The sequence below is a fragment of the Athene noctua genome, chromosome 3 (assembly GCF_965140245.1).
Source record: "Athene noctua chromosome 3, bAthNoc1.hap1.1, whole genome shotgun sequence".
Classification (NCBI taxonomy): Eukaryota; Metazoa; Chordata; class Aves; order Strigiformes; family Strigidae; genus Athene; species Athene noctua.
In genome coordinates this window covers 63,353,811-63,368,217 of record NC_134039.1, presented here as the reverse complement: position 1 = coordinate 63,368,217, position 14,407 = coordinate 63,353,811, and the positions used below count along the sequence as shown (strand labels likewise).

Sequence of the window (14,407 nt, the reverse complement as noted above, 5' to 3'; positions counted from 1 at the left end):
GACTGGGTACTATCTAGTCATGTGTGATACAGATGTCCTACTATAGTTTTGATTTTCTTTGTTTCCTTTCTCTTTACCTCTTTTAGTTTATTGTATTATTTTTTTTTGCCAAGGGGGCATGCAGTACTGCATAATAATCAAGACATAAGTTCATCATAGATCTATTCAGTGACATGATAGTGTTTTGTACTCTAGCCTTTTGCAAAAAACTACTAATATTTGATTTTTCAATTCTGATCACTGTCAGCCACTGAATTGCAATTTTCAAAGAGCTGTTGTGCCTCTTATGGTTTCATTACTGAAGGGTAACACTCAGTTCTATTATCTGTTATTGTGTACATAAAATTAGTGGGTTTTTTTCTCACTCTGCACTCTGCTAAAATCAATTTACATCGAATCTTGTCAGCTACTTTGTTGCCCAAGAGGTTGTACCAGAAGTCGTTTCTGCAATTCATCAGTTAGCCCTTGCTTTTACTATCTTGAATAATTCAGTGTAATTGTCAGATTTCATTAGCTCAATATTTATGCCTTTTTTCTAGATAATTCATGAACTTATGGAACAGAACAGAACCTAGTGCAGTAACATACTTTTTTATACTTCTTGCTTGCTCTCTTTACCAAATCTACCTATCCTTTACCTACCTCCATGTGAAGACTGCCTCATGCTAAAGCAGCTTAATTTCTTTAGGAGCCATTGCTTTAAGACTGTTGAGTGCCTTATGTGGATCGAAGTACACTGTATCAGCTACAGCTCCCTGGTGTACATGCCTCTTGACTCCTTCAGAGATTTTCAGCAGAATTGTGAGGCACAACATTTTTTGGCAAAAGCCATGTCAGCTTTTTCCCAGTATAATCAGTCCTTGTTGTTATAGTCCGTATTTTATTCTTTGGAATAGTTTATCTGATTCTTGGACTTCAGGTTTGCTTCTCTATAGTTCCATGGATCTGTCCATAAACCTTGAAAAAAAATCTGGTGTCATGTCTCCCACCATACAGTACAGTAGTAAGGAGATTTATTCAACAATACTTTCTGCAGCTGCAACATATTTTATCAGCTAAAGCACATCCGGTCAATTTTCATTACAATCGTAATATATAGCTTTATGCATACATTTGGAGAACACAAGTACAGTGTAAGTCTGTGAGATTAATAGTAATTGGAAAGTTAAAATGCAACAGCTATAATTTTCTTTACAATTATCACTGTGTGTAGAAACAGATGTGCTTCCAAATCTGTTGGAATAGATTTTTCTTTTTTATAGATAACCCATTGACCAATGCTGTAGAAAATAAATACAATAGTTTTATATTTTAAATTGCATACAGGTGAAAGATGAAGATTTAAAACATCTCTTTTACACGGAAGAGCCTGCCTACTTTGGGTGTAGGTTCCCAACTATTTCCAGAGCCGAAACAGCAGCCTTTTTCCCAGCTAATATTTTTATTACAATACTGTCTAGCAGCTTTGATACCAAATGTAATCTAGTTCAGAACAATGAGTACTCCTACATGATGTTTGATAGATGGATGCATGAGTCTTTAACAAAGATTTTAACACAAGTTTTTAATGATAGACCTAAATTTACTCCATTCCAGCTTCAAATAGCTTAGGTGCAATATCAATTCAGTTAACGTAACACTGAAACCAGAGGGGCAAGTCAGTCCAAGCACAGCTTTATCATAGTGCAGCCTGTTGGCTTCAGGATGGTTAGAAATGTGGACACAGTAATCCCACACATACCTTCCAAAAAACCCGAACAGTGATATATGTAATCCAAAAGTGAATTTTCTTGCAATATTTCACTCAGGAGAGGTGTTTCAGGGGACACTAAAGAAGGTAAATGTACTTATAAGCAGAGTAAGCTGCCTATAGACAGGTTATAAATTCTGGCATTTAATGTAGGAAGTTTTGCTATCAGTCCATCAGATCAATAGGAGGTTTTCTTCCCTCTCCCTCTCCCTCTCCCTCTCCCTCTCCCTCTCCCTCTCCCTCTCCCTCTCCCTCTCCCTCTCCCTCTCCCTCTCCCTTTACCTAGCACTGTGTGGTTGTGCCTCTTTGATTAGTCCTTTAGCAGAATGCAAAATCAGATGTTTCACAGTACTTCTCTTCATTCTCTGCCCTATTTTGGGGTTATTGTGTTTTGAACATGCATGGCAGTTTAAATCTTAAAATGCGTAAAGGAACATAGGGGTATTGTAAAGACAAATGTGCAGTGACCAAACGTCAAGAAGGACAAACAAGAGGCATGGGACCCGAATGGCTCTCTGAGGCTGTTGGGTAAATATCCAGCTGTGTTTGCCCTTTGGATGGAAAACAGTTGTATACCAGTGGCTGGAAGCTGAGGCAGATGGCAGTGCAGGATTGGTTAGGAGCAGAGGCACAATTCATATGTTACTCATTAATGACGCATTTTATATCATTCTACAATAAATGAGTAATCTGCTTAATATATATCCTTGGAAGAAGTGGTTGCTGACATTCTGGCTGCTGCTAGGGGGCAGGGGATTTCAAAATATTGAAAGTAAAATAAAATAATTGACTATTGCTCAGAATTTTAGCTCTAAGTTCATATAAGCAGACAAACCAACATGAAATGCATTATCCTTTCCTTTCAGGAGGTGCTAAAAATGCTACTCAAAGACCTGTGAACCAGATCAGGTTCTGCTCTGTTTTAATATCTGCAATTATTTTTCTATCAGGATGGAGAATCAGACAATACTGGATAATCCTCTGTTATGAGCATCTATAAAAATGTGAAAATAACTAGCCTTTGCCTAGGAAGGAAAACATGTGAGCAATTAGAAAGAGCCAGAGCAGGTCAGAAAAGTGGTAGGCAGTCTGAGAACAGACAAAAAGGAAAAAGAGTAGGTGGAGAAAAGTGTTAGCAACACCACAACACTTGCATCCGTTAGAGGGGGAGAGAGAGTCTATAACAACTTGAATATCTGCATGTTGGATCAAGTGACAGACTCAATCTAGACTAAATGTAGAAAATGGGAAAGCAACGTTAACAAGTTGTAAATTAGGACTCTGAAAAAATATCTTCTAATATTCCCATTAAATTTGGAGTACATTAGTTTTGATCATTCTCAAGTCTCCATCTTGCATTTTCTTTCCCTGAATATTTCAAGTTAATTTTATTATCAAGAAAAATCTTTGGAAAGATGTTTTTTCACTATGCAGGTTTCAAATTCATAGAATGAAAGTGGTTTTTAACTTATTTCACTCAAATATTTCCATCAGAAACTCAGCTATAAGAATTGTAAACAGTGATAGATACCCTGATGCTTGATCATCTGAACTAGTTCAGCCTGAGCTTTATCATTTGTATTTTGAGTAGAAAGACAGAAAGTACATGATATGAAGTTCGTTTGTGTGTCTGGAGGCTCTGTAGATCGTGAAACATGTAGCTTGCTTTAACTGTTAAAAATTAGACACTTGTCTCTACTGTGTGCTGTACCACCAGGATGTACACGAAGGGTATTTATTACACAAAGTATGACTCTACTGAACAGAGATGCTGGAACTTGAGGTATCTGACATTGATCCTTCTCACCTCTGAGGACATCTGATAAGCTTTGCTTCTAGCAGCGTTCATAAACCTGTCTCTCCAATACATTCTTAGTTTGAGAACTTCTACATCATCTGTCTCTTCCACCACACATGTAGGACAGTAAGAACCTGATGTTGCTAAATGCCTTAAGCTTGCCCCAGGAAGGTGAATGAATAAGAGCAACATGAGTGTCTCCTTCACTGCCCCTTTCCAGAAGCAGCCTGCAGCCAGCACCAAGCTGGTGAGAACTCACATGGTGTTTTCCATGGTGATTCCTCACCTTGAATATTAAATTAAGGATACATAAAAAAAAGGTTTGTGTTTAATTATTAACAAGTAAATAATTTGTTCATAATTTTATTACAGGAAATTCTTCAGAATTCACCTTCGTCTTTAGTTTTGCCAGCTGTTGACTGCGAGGCTACCAAATATCTTCTGAGCTTTCTTCAGGAGTCAGGAGACTGGAATTTAACAAACATAACTAATCTCAGTGTCTCTCAGCTTGAAGTGAATACATCTAAACCAAACTTACTGGTGGTTCAGCTACAACCACTTGGCAGGTAGGAGCTTGTCACAAACAAAACTGACCCACACGAGTCTATGATTTTTAAAAATGTCACTTTTGAAAATGTCACTTATATTCAGGAAATTTAAAAACTGAAGTGGAAGCTTATAGGGTTAGCAAAGTTATTTTTCTTGCAAGGGTGAATTTGGTTTTTTTAAAGTCCCTGATGAGCTTACCAGGTGTAATAGATGAATTACGTTGAGAAAGTCAGGTAAGCATTCCTATTTTGTCTGCCTCATTATATGAGAACAAAGGGACAACTAATAAAAGTAAATGGCACATGCTTTTAGTAGAAAGGCTGAATTATTTTATGCAACACATGATTAACCTGCAGAATTAATTGCTAGAAGGCATTCCAGGGGTCAAGAAAGCTGGCAGGATAAATAAGCAAGCAAATAAACATACAGACAAACCTGAAGTTAATATGAATAAAGAGACTGGTTCTCATCATACTAGAAAGGAGGACTAAAATTCATGTTTCCAGGCCTATGACAACTGTGATCTATTAGATGTAGAGAGACACTGTTCCTGCAGGTGAATGTATATTTAGAAAATATAATGCCTGGCTGTATTGAGTACTTCTGCTCAGCTTCTCCAGCTCCTTCTTCTTCCTAGCCTGTTACTTGGTCTGTTGTACATGTTGGTATATGGTAGATGTATCAATGGGTCTTAAGGAAGTGCAATTATAGCTATCATATCACATAAAAGAAGACATGATACCCATTTTAAGGAGTTCATGTACAAATGTTGGACAAGGTACCAACATGAAATTAAAAGAAAGCTGCACAGAGACTGGTCAAAATAACATCAGTAGTCTGGCTTCTCTGCAGTTAAGGAAATTTAAGGGGTTTGATGAATCAGCTGAAGATGTGGTCCTTGTCCCAAATGGCTTTGAAGATTAAAAAGGGTCATAAGGAGGATATGAGATAATGATGGAGGGACTGATTGATGGTAATCCTTTTACTAGTCAGTATCTTTGTACATTTCTGGTTCACAGTATTCTTGCCTAGAAAAGACTTAATTATTTTTCTCCTATTCTTTTTGTAGTGGTTTAAATGAGGTTTCCACCCTGGAAGCAATTGCTGAGAATGGTAAGCAATGTGACCAAGATGTAATTAACATTTCATCATTTAAGTCTGTGTTTTCACTTGGGCAGATTCTATTCTCTAGTTCCTGGGTTTTGCTGTAATACTACTATTTAAAGGTTTTCTTTTCCCCCATCTATAGTACTATAGTTTATAGCAGTCATAGTGTTCAAGTGCTGAGTGCCTGATTAAAAATCTATCAAAATGGATACAGCTCTGGAACCTGAAATGTAATGATAATTCACCTCTCTGCTCATGCTCCAAGATACTCCCAGTTCAGAGTATGAACCCTGCATATCTGTGTGGCTTGGATGGTCACCTTGGATCTCACCTTGCACACTGGCAGCTGGAGGTGTCAGGCTCATCCAGCAGTTTGAAGGTCTTGGTCTCAACAGAGGATGTCTGAATGAATAGGAAATGTTTTTCTAATCTTTGTAAAACCATACTGATGCCCTTCACAGCCTTCGATTTTAGAGTCTTTTATTGGTTTTGCGTGTATTAAAGGCTACTTGTTAGAGTTGAATGTCTCCGTATAATACTGTAATAAAACTTTTCTTGCCTAGAATCTGATTGAAAAAGAGGTGCCATATACCAAAGAGGCACTGAGAGGCATCTGGTTTGTTGCAGGGCCTTTGCTTACTATTCTAAATTAGAGATTGAGTTATGAAGTCTTCAAATCACTGTAGTGGTAGTTTCAGGGACATGTAGTGTAGTGTAGTGTAGTGTAGTGAGCTGATAATTAAACAGTATCATTAATGCCTGTGACTGTTTCTGCCCAGAGCTGGGGGTGTAAAATCAGAAGCAGATTTGAAAATTAGGAGAAAATAATAGTGCTGAATTCAGTGGTTGTAGGGGGAGGCGCTCGGAAGATCTCGTGATGTACAGGAAAAACAGAGGCACATGAAAAGATCTCGTGATGCACGGAAAGCACAGGGAACTAAAGATCTTGCGATGTAAAGAAAGGGGTATATAAAGCAATTGCGCAGTTAATAAACTGAACAGATAGCATCCTCCATATTGGCGTTTGTGCTCTCTTTTCCCGCGGAGGTTAACCTCCTGCAAGGGTTAGCTGTGATTTGAGAGCCACACCCCTGTGGCTAAGCAGATGGAAAAAAACAGCTAATGCCTTACCACTACAAGTGGTGTGTTCTTTTCTCTGTTTTTGCACTACTCCAATGTGAGTGTGGTTTTTATACTCAAATAAACAGCTGGATTTCCATCTCTGAACTGTTTAGTTCTCCTTTCTTGTCCCCAGAGCATATTAGATAGGAGAAGCCTTGGCTTAATGTTTGCCTTGGCTAAACATCAGCTTTTTCTTTATGGGACATTTCTTTCATCAACTGCACAAACTCAAGAGTAAGCTCCCCAAACCCTACCTCAGGCCACTTTGTTTTAGAACAGCAAAGTTAATGGGGTCCCTGTGGGATGATGGAGGAACAGGCTATACCAGCTTTCCAGTTAGTGTCCATCACCTGTTATAGGAAAAAGGTGTGTGGATCAGGGAAGATGTGTCATTTTGTATGGTCAAGTGCAAAATATTCACTTAATATTCGTTGTCTCGGCTGTTCTCTAGAAAAGCGGGAGTGTGGGCTGAATCTTCACCTTCTGGTTTAGCTACTCAATGCGAATAAAAAGTGGAAGTAACCAGGAAGTTTTAATTCAAATGAAAGTTACTGAGCCACAGTTCCCTAAAACTGTCCCACTGAAGGTCTGTGCAGCAGCTGGGGGAGAGTTGGAAGAGAGTAGTTCCTAAAGTAGTGGATGTGTCCCAAACAGAGTCTTCCAAGACACACAATCTGGGCTCCAGCAGGTCTAGGTGTCTAGGTACTGTTTGCAGCACAACTACAGTCATTTGCCAAATGTTGCTGTCAGGAGACTCTCCAAGGTCAGAAGTGCTTGCAAGGTCATGAGTTATTGGTGTTTGTTATAGAGGGACTGCTGCTCAATCCTACCTTGTTAAGCAACAAAAAATACTGTTTGTCACATACCTACAATGTAACAAGAGAATTGTTAACCCATAAATATTGCTTGTAATTTTTTTTTTTTCAGTATTAACAGTAAACTCATAGAAAAACACTCCAGACCTGTAGTAGGCTGCCTAGAATTTCAAAAACCTCTTATGTTTGTCACAGGAACTTATTTTCTTTCAGCTGTAGAGGGTTTTAAAATCCAATGTGATAAAATGTCAGAGAAATCTCTCCTGCTGTTTTACTCACTGCAGACAGGAAGCTCTGCAAGACAGAACAAATGGGCTCAGATTCTGCCCAAGGAAAATGTGCTGTTCTGAAATATCTTGAAGCTGGAGTAAGCAGAAGTTTTTAGTGCGTTATTAAAATGAGGCTCATTATGAAACCCAGACTAGAATTCAGAAACCAAATCTGCTCTAGTTTCAAGGTATTCAGACGTACTGGGGGTTTTATGCTTCTTTTCAGTATTTCTTCTTTCTTTTGCATGAGGTGGAATTTGAAATTATTACTCAGTTTTTGCCAGTTTTCCTAAGCATTTCCCTGCTCAGAAGGTTGCATTCTGTCTTACCTGCTGGATCCAGCATACCTCAAATCAATGGCAAAGCTGCCTATGACTCCATCTGCATAAAATGAGGCTCTTTAGTTGAATACATCGCATGTATTCCTTTTTCCATTCTGACTCTCAGTGAATTCCTTTTTTCACTCTTTCTCTTCTCTGCCCCCTCTCATCTCACTCTTTTCTGTTCTTTCTCTCTAGTTTGTAGTTTGTACTCTTCCTTTCTTTTCACTTTTCTCCTTCCAGAACATTTCTTCTCAGTTCATTTCTTCCATCCCTTCCATCCATGTGTAAAATCATACAGAGAAATTAAGGTAGATTAGAAATTAATAATAGCACTAATCCTGTACTCCCTGGTGAAATTCAAGGGATGTGTCTTCAATGAATTAGAAAGGTTTAATCCTTCCACCAGGGCATAGATGCAGGCAGTTATGGCAATGGGAAAGTATTATCCTAGACAAACTGTTTTACATTCATAGACTACGTACTGTTTCCTTGATCCATGCTATCTAAAATTAAAAAACCCACAAACTTCAGTAGAACCACTCTAAAATTACTCTAACATCAATATCACCATCTGGAGATGCCTCTTGTTCCATTAAAGAGTGAGCTTGCAATGACTAATGTTCCCATGTAGGCATGTAATTTAGGTGCTTTAAAACGTGATGGAAAATCTGGGGACTTTTCCTTGGAGAATCTGTAGATACTTCATAAGCAAGGTAGAGTTTTGATCACAGGCAAAGAAAGATCTGTATCAACTCTATTGTCTTAAGGGTGTTCATAGCAACTTCTCTGAATGAAGAAATTGCCTCTAGAATCTTCCCAAAGGCAAGAATTATAGATATTACTGGTAACTATAGTTACACATAGCTCCTTATTGAAGTGAAATGCAAATAATGTGTTATTTTAGCAAGCAATTGGTCGTTTTAATGAAAGAAAAAACAAAGACAGATGTGCATTTTTCTGTGTATTTTTTTTTCTTCCACAAATTTTAGATGAGGCTGCTGAGAATTTTCAGTGAGTTGCACTCTGTGCATATAGAATACAAAATCTACATTATATAATGCCTTGGACCTCCACACTAGCAGTATATAAGCAGTTGTTTTTCATAATAATTCCGTTTCTTATAGTAGATCATTCTAGCAATGTTTTTTTAGAAGGAAAATTTACATAGCTATGATTCTTGACTGATTTGGTTAAAACCCTGTAGAAAAATTAATGCTTGCATTTATACAAAAGCTAAACATTTTACTCATCCAGGAGATGATAATTATTGTAAATATAAGAGGTTAAAAAGGATAATAATATAACCTCCACTTCCAGTACATGAAAATGAAATACAATTTCTTTAAAGTATAACCTCAGAATCTGAGAAGCCTTTATGTCCAGGCTATATAATATCCATTCACCAGCCTGGTACATGGGTGAAGTGGGAAGGCACTGAAACAATAAATGTGAGTCAGCTTGCTTATTTCTCTGATGGTCCCAGTAACAACACTAAAAATGGTTCTTGATTCACAACTACTATGCTCCTTAACGTAAGCAGATGTTAATATTTCTGCGTACAGCTTGTAAACATTTATTAGTTGCAGGTATTTGTGACAACTGCCTATGGTTTCAGAACTAAAGCAGAATCTTATGTAGAGGTGTCTTTGGATGTCTTTGAAGGGTCCTCTCTTCCTTACTTGACTTTTCCTTCTTTTTTCAGAAATATTTCACAATATTTCTCCTTTGGCCTCCACTGCAATCAACAGCAAATTTTTCCATATCCTGTTGAGGGTGGAGAATCAGGCTTTAAATCCACTGAAGCAAAAGGGAATATTGCTGACAATATTATGCATATCATGCCCCAAACTAAACACTACATTTTGAGTATTGTTTCTCAGTGATTAGTTCTGCGTACTTTGTAATTCCGTTTTAATTTCTGAAGTTATTTTTTCTGCTCTTGCTTTTAATTGCCCAAAGTTCAACCTTTCAAGTATTGTTCCTACGGTATTTACTTTTCAGTTTCAAAATCACCCCTTTTTCTCAACTGTTGTAATGTATTTGTTTTGTATTGTCTCATTGAAATTGTGCATTTTTCAAGACACTGAACATGTCTTATCCCATTTGTACCTATTGACATATAAATGGTACGAGCACCTAAATTGCTTAAATAAACTAAAGAAGCGTAAACACCTAGCTCATTACTTCTCCAACTGCTATAGAATTTTAGCTTTCTCAGCTTACAGTGTTTGTTAAATTATACATGTTTCTATTTATAGACAAAATAATTGGAAGACTGACCATGGATCTGCAGGAACGAGGGATTCATTTTTCAGTAATTTATACTGCAGTGAGACCTTCAAGGGTGAGTAATTTTCAGTGCCTAGAACTGTCAGATTTTTGGCATCTAACAACTTAATGTTTACAGAGGAATGCTGTAGATGATTTTCAAAATTATACAAGCAAGCAATCTGTATTAGATGAGGTTTTGACCAGAAATGATTGCATGAATTTTCAAGTACAATAGCTATATCACATAACTACTCAAGTTTTACTGTTCTAGGAGACCATAAATCTGCCGTTGTCTTTAGAACTTATTATTATTTTTAAGGACTGTAATTTTAGATTTTTTTTTTTTTTTCTTCTATTTAACTCCAGCGGTTTTAGAGTAAATTCTATGTGGAACCTTATTGAGCTTCTTAGTGTGTCTGGTCAGTAAAGATGGAGTGTTGTTAATTAACTGAAGGCAACTAATGTAGCCATTTCTTAATTAACTGGTTTCATTCTTTTTAGTCAATACTTGGTATTTACAGCTGGAAGGTAAAGTTTTCACCCTTGCTGATAGTCAGAACATCATTTATAGATCAAGTCATATGTTAGCAGTAAGTAGCAATGCAGAATAGTTATTTATATAGAGTTATCTGTTTTGCATGATATACAGGTTGTAATCAAGAAATATTCAAATTTTAATTTTAATGCGATTAAATGGAAGACAGTCATGCCTTGACGAACACAGAATACAACTCCAGCTGAGAGGCATATGAGGGATGGGCTGTGTCCTAAAAATCAGCAGCTTTGAAAGAAACATGTCAATCTGTTCCAGTGGTAACACATCTGAGCTTCTAATATGATGCTTAGTTTAATTTGAATTTTAATTCAAACTCAAGATAAAGTCATTTGAGAATACAGAAGATACCATTTCCTTGGTTTAGGCAACAGAACAGCCATTAGTGGAATTGTCTAGTTCAGTTGTGAGGATTGCAGACATGATCTTGAGAAGCTGGAGTGTTTTCAGGAGGGAACACTAAGAAAAATTCACAATTGTTCTTAAGACAAGAACAAAACCTAGAAAAGTTGTTTTAAATGAGTATGGAGTGAAATTCCTTTAGCTTATCCAAAAGAAGAATAAGAGACAACTTGACTACACTTCATAAATATTCTTTAAGCCAAAAGCAGATTAGACCCCCAAAGGTGTTCTATGTTTGATCAGAAACAATCTGGGTTTTTACAGGGAGGTAGGATCTTGAACCTCTGGGTATCCAACAAGATGATCAGAATAGTCTCTTCAGACTCTAGGAAAAAGGCTAGTTCTACTGAAGAAAAACAAGAACTTTCTTCAATAATCCACCCTGTGAAATTCATTTCCAGAGACTGGGTTTTGAAGACCAGACTTAGAATACAAGGACAGAGCAGAATGAGGAAGCAAGCTTACATTGGTATTCTCTGTACTGGATGTTCTTGTGGTAAAGGAGAGGACATGAGTCCAGGACTTTTAATCTGCCTTTTTTGTAATTTTTTTTTTAAACAAAGATCCAAAACAAAAATAAAAATAATTTTGTTATTATGGCTCTTTACTGTTTGAAGTCAAAGGATATGAGCATTCTTCGCTGGAAATTGCATTTAGAACAATTGGAATGAAAAATATTTTTAATTAATGAAAGAATTGGTGTCAAGAGAAGGAATTTTTTGAGCAATTCTAAAAGTTTGTTGAATTTCAAATCTATGCATATTTCAACAGGCTTTCTAAATTAAAGTGACTTAGTGAGCACTTTTAAATAATTAAAGCAATGTATTTTAAGATGTTCTGCATTTTTTTTAAATAAGCAATTTAAACTTTTCTTAATTCTGTAAATTCAATACCATATAAACCCATTTGAAAGATGCTTTTTCCCCCACAATAACTTTAAGTTATTTCAGTGCGTTCAAGATCATTAGCTTCTGTACAGAGCTAGAAAAGGCAAAATGAAAAGTACCTTGAAGATTCATTGGCTTGTACATGTGCATGTAACCTCTTAGTATGTATTGCATATCTTTGGCTGTACTTGAACTGCAGAAGATGTCAACTGTTTTGTAACCTTAAGCTAAAGAACTAACTTTTTGCTTAAGCTATAAAGACTTTATTCCATGATCTAGAAGTTACAGGGTCAGTCCCCAGTGAGAACCAAGATCACTGTATATGAGAAGTAAAAGTCTTTGATCATATAGGAAAAGAGTTTACATTACTTAGTACATTTGAAAATCAATAGCAACAATTCAGTAGATTTGAATTTACTAAGTTGGCTTTTTCTTGTTTATGAAGGAAATGAGCTTTAAGCATGACAATATATATATATATATATATATAAAACTTTAAAAAGGACACATCCTTCTGATGAAGTAAATTAATTTTAATTTTCATGCAGTGAAGATCCCAAACAGTGGAGCTGAGATACTTCTCTCCTGATAGCTCTGCCTTCTTGCTGTTGGGCAGTTAATGGCTTGTGGCATCATCTTGTTACATTCGCTCATTCTTCTGTTGCCTCAAGCGGAGAAAAAGAAATGTGAGAAATGCATATATTAGAAAAGATTCCAGACTGGTACTGGCTTCACAGAAAGTGAATTAATGAGACAAGAAGCAAAACTCCTCTGTGATTGAATTTGTCTTCTGATTTGATAAGAAAGAGCTGTTCAGTTTAGTCCGTGCAGCTACAGACCCCTTTGGGCTATCATAGTTGTCAGTTAATTACCCCAATGCACGATGGAGATTTATTCAGGCTGGTTCTTGCTCTGTTCCAGTTTCAGCATTTGAAGTTGGAAGACAGAATTAAGATCCTGAAACAGAGGCTGTTTGGTGGCTTAAATGAAATGGTTTCACTAACCAGTTGATGATTCCTCTGGATATCCTATCATGTCATAAAGGAGCTGCCTTCCTCCAACAAGGCAACTGCCACTCATTCTAAAATTCTTTGCCTTTGAGATCTGGCTGAATTGAGCTGACACTGATTTGTATCACCTGATTCTTAGCAAGTGAAGTGTAAATGTCTACATCCGCAGTCATCCACCAGGGTTCTCTTTACAATCGAAGACTTTTTAGGGTATGATCCTTCTGACCTATTTTTTAGGGGACTGATGTAGGATGAGATGAAACTTACCCTTCTCCTTTGTGTGTGACAACCATAAATGCAGTCCTCATGCTTAGGTCAGTTCTCAACTTATACATTTAATCAAACAACTCTCACTCAACTTTTCACATCTTCTTTTTCATTAAAAACCAGAAACTTAACCCGAGAATTGAGGAGTCACCTGCCAAGACCTTTCTTCTCTTCGAAACTCATTTGTTAACTTATTTTTCTTTGGGAGAATGAACCCTTCTGCAGTCCTTGTTCTACTCTTACCTCAAGAGTTCTCATGAATTTATGAGAATGTGTTTGTGTTCTTGGGGACTGTGATCAAAATCACCCCCCTACTTGTGCTTGCTGCTAGTTAGTTTTTTTGGCTTGTGGTTGTAATGCATAATTTTACCAGTGCTGCTGTAATTGAGAGGTTAAAAAGGCTGCAGTGATTGAAAGATAGATATGCTTCAAATCATAAATCTCATCATGTTGCCCATCCTTCAGATCCAGATGGTGTCTAGGTCACATTTTTAGAAGTTTGCTTCTGAAACTTCTGCAAGACAGTTTTATAGTTGTTATCTCTTCCCAGATAGATTGAATGCTAAGGAACCACATATTGCGAAAAAGAGATCTATGGCTACTTCCCAGCTGATATTAATTTTGCTGACTCTACTTTTTACAGATACATTGTGAAGTGCTCTTTAAGCCTTGTCTACTGCCTCCACATTTTCAGAGAGCTTCAGCTACTGTAGGCTTTTGACTGCTTCATTCTACAAACTGTCTGTTCTAGTTGGCGTTTAAGTGTGTTGAGTCTTTGATCCCATTCAGAGCCAAGAAATATGAGTTATAGGAACTTTATTCAGTCACAAGTAACATGGGCTTCTGCAGTACAAGTGATTGCATTTGACTCTTAAAAAGTGTCTATTGAAGGTATCTTCAGGTGCTATTGATGTGCACCCCAGCTGAAAAGAATATGAAAAGTTTTTATCTTCTTTGACAAGTGCTTGTGGTTGCACTTTCTTTATTTCTGCCCTTTACCTAATGCATTTTAAAAATGCATTACATTTTGCAGTGCTGCATTTTCCATGTACATCTGGCTCCTCTCTTTTTTTGTTGATTATTCAGTTCACCACTCTGAGGAGACTAAACTCTGCAACAGCCACCCCACTGACTTCACAGCTTCTCATTAATAGAATTTTTTCACCATTTAACATACTCAAACATTATATAATGGGAGCTTTGCCATGAACAAAATGTTAGAAAAATGGTTATAATGCCATTTGCCAGAGTTGGGGTTACAGGGTTAATATCTTTATGCATCCT

At 36.9% G+C, this 14,407-nt stretch overlaps 1 protein-coding gene across 1 annotated transcript in view; it reads left to right on the top strand.

Moving 5' to 3' along the window:
* ATP6AP1 (ATPase H+ transporting accessory protein 1) overlaps positions 1–14,407 on the top strand; it is a 54,244-nt gene that overhangs the window by 9,900 nt on the left and 29,937 nt on the right. Inside the window, exons 4-6 of the mRNA XM_074901568.1 lie at positions 3,921–4,114; positions 5,167–5,210; positions 9,992–10,077. Of these exons, the coding sequence (XP_074757669.1) occupies positions 3,921–4,114; positions 5,167–5,210; positions 9,992–10,077 (324 nt within the window). The remainder of the gene's footprint in view (positions 1–3,920; positions 4,115–5,166; positions 5,211–9,991; positions 10,078–14,407) is intronic.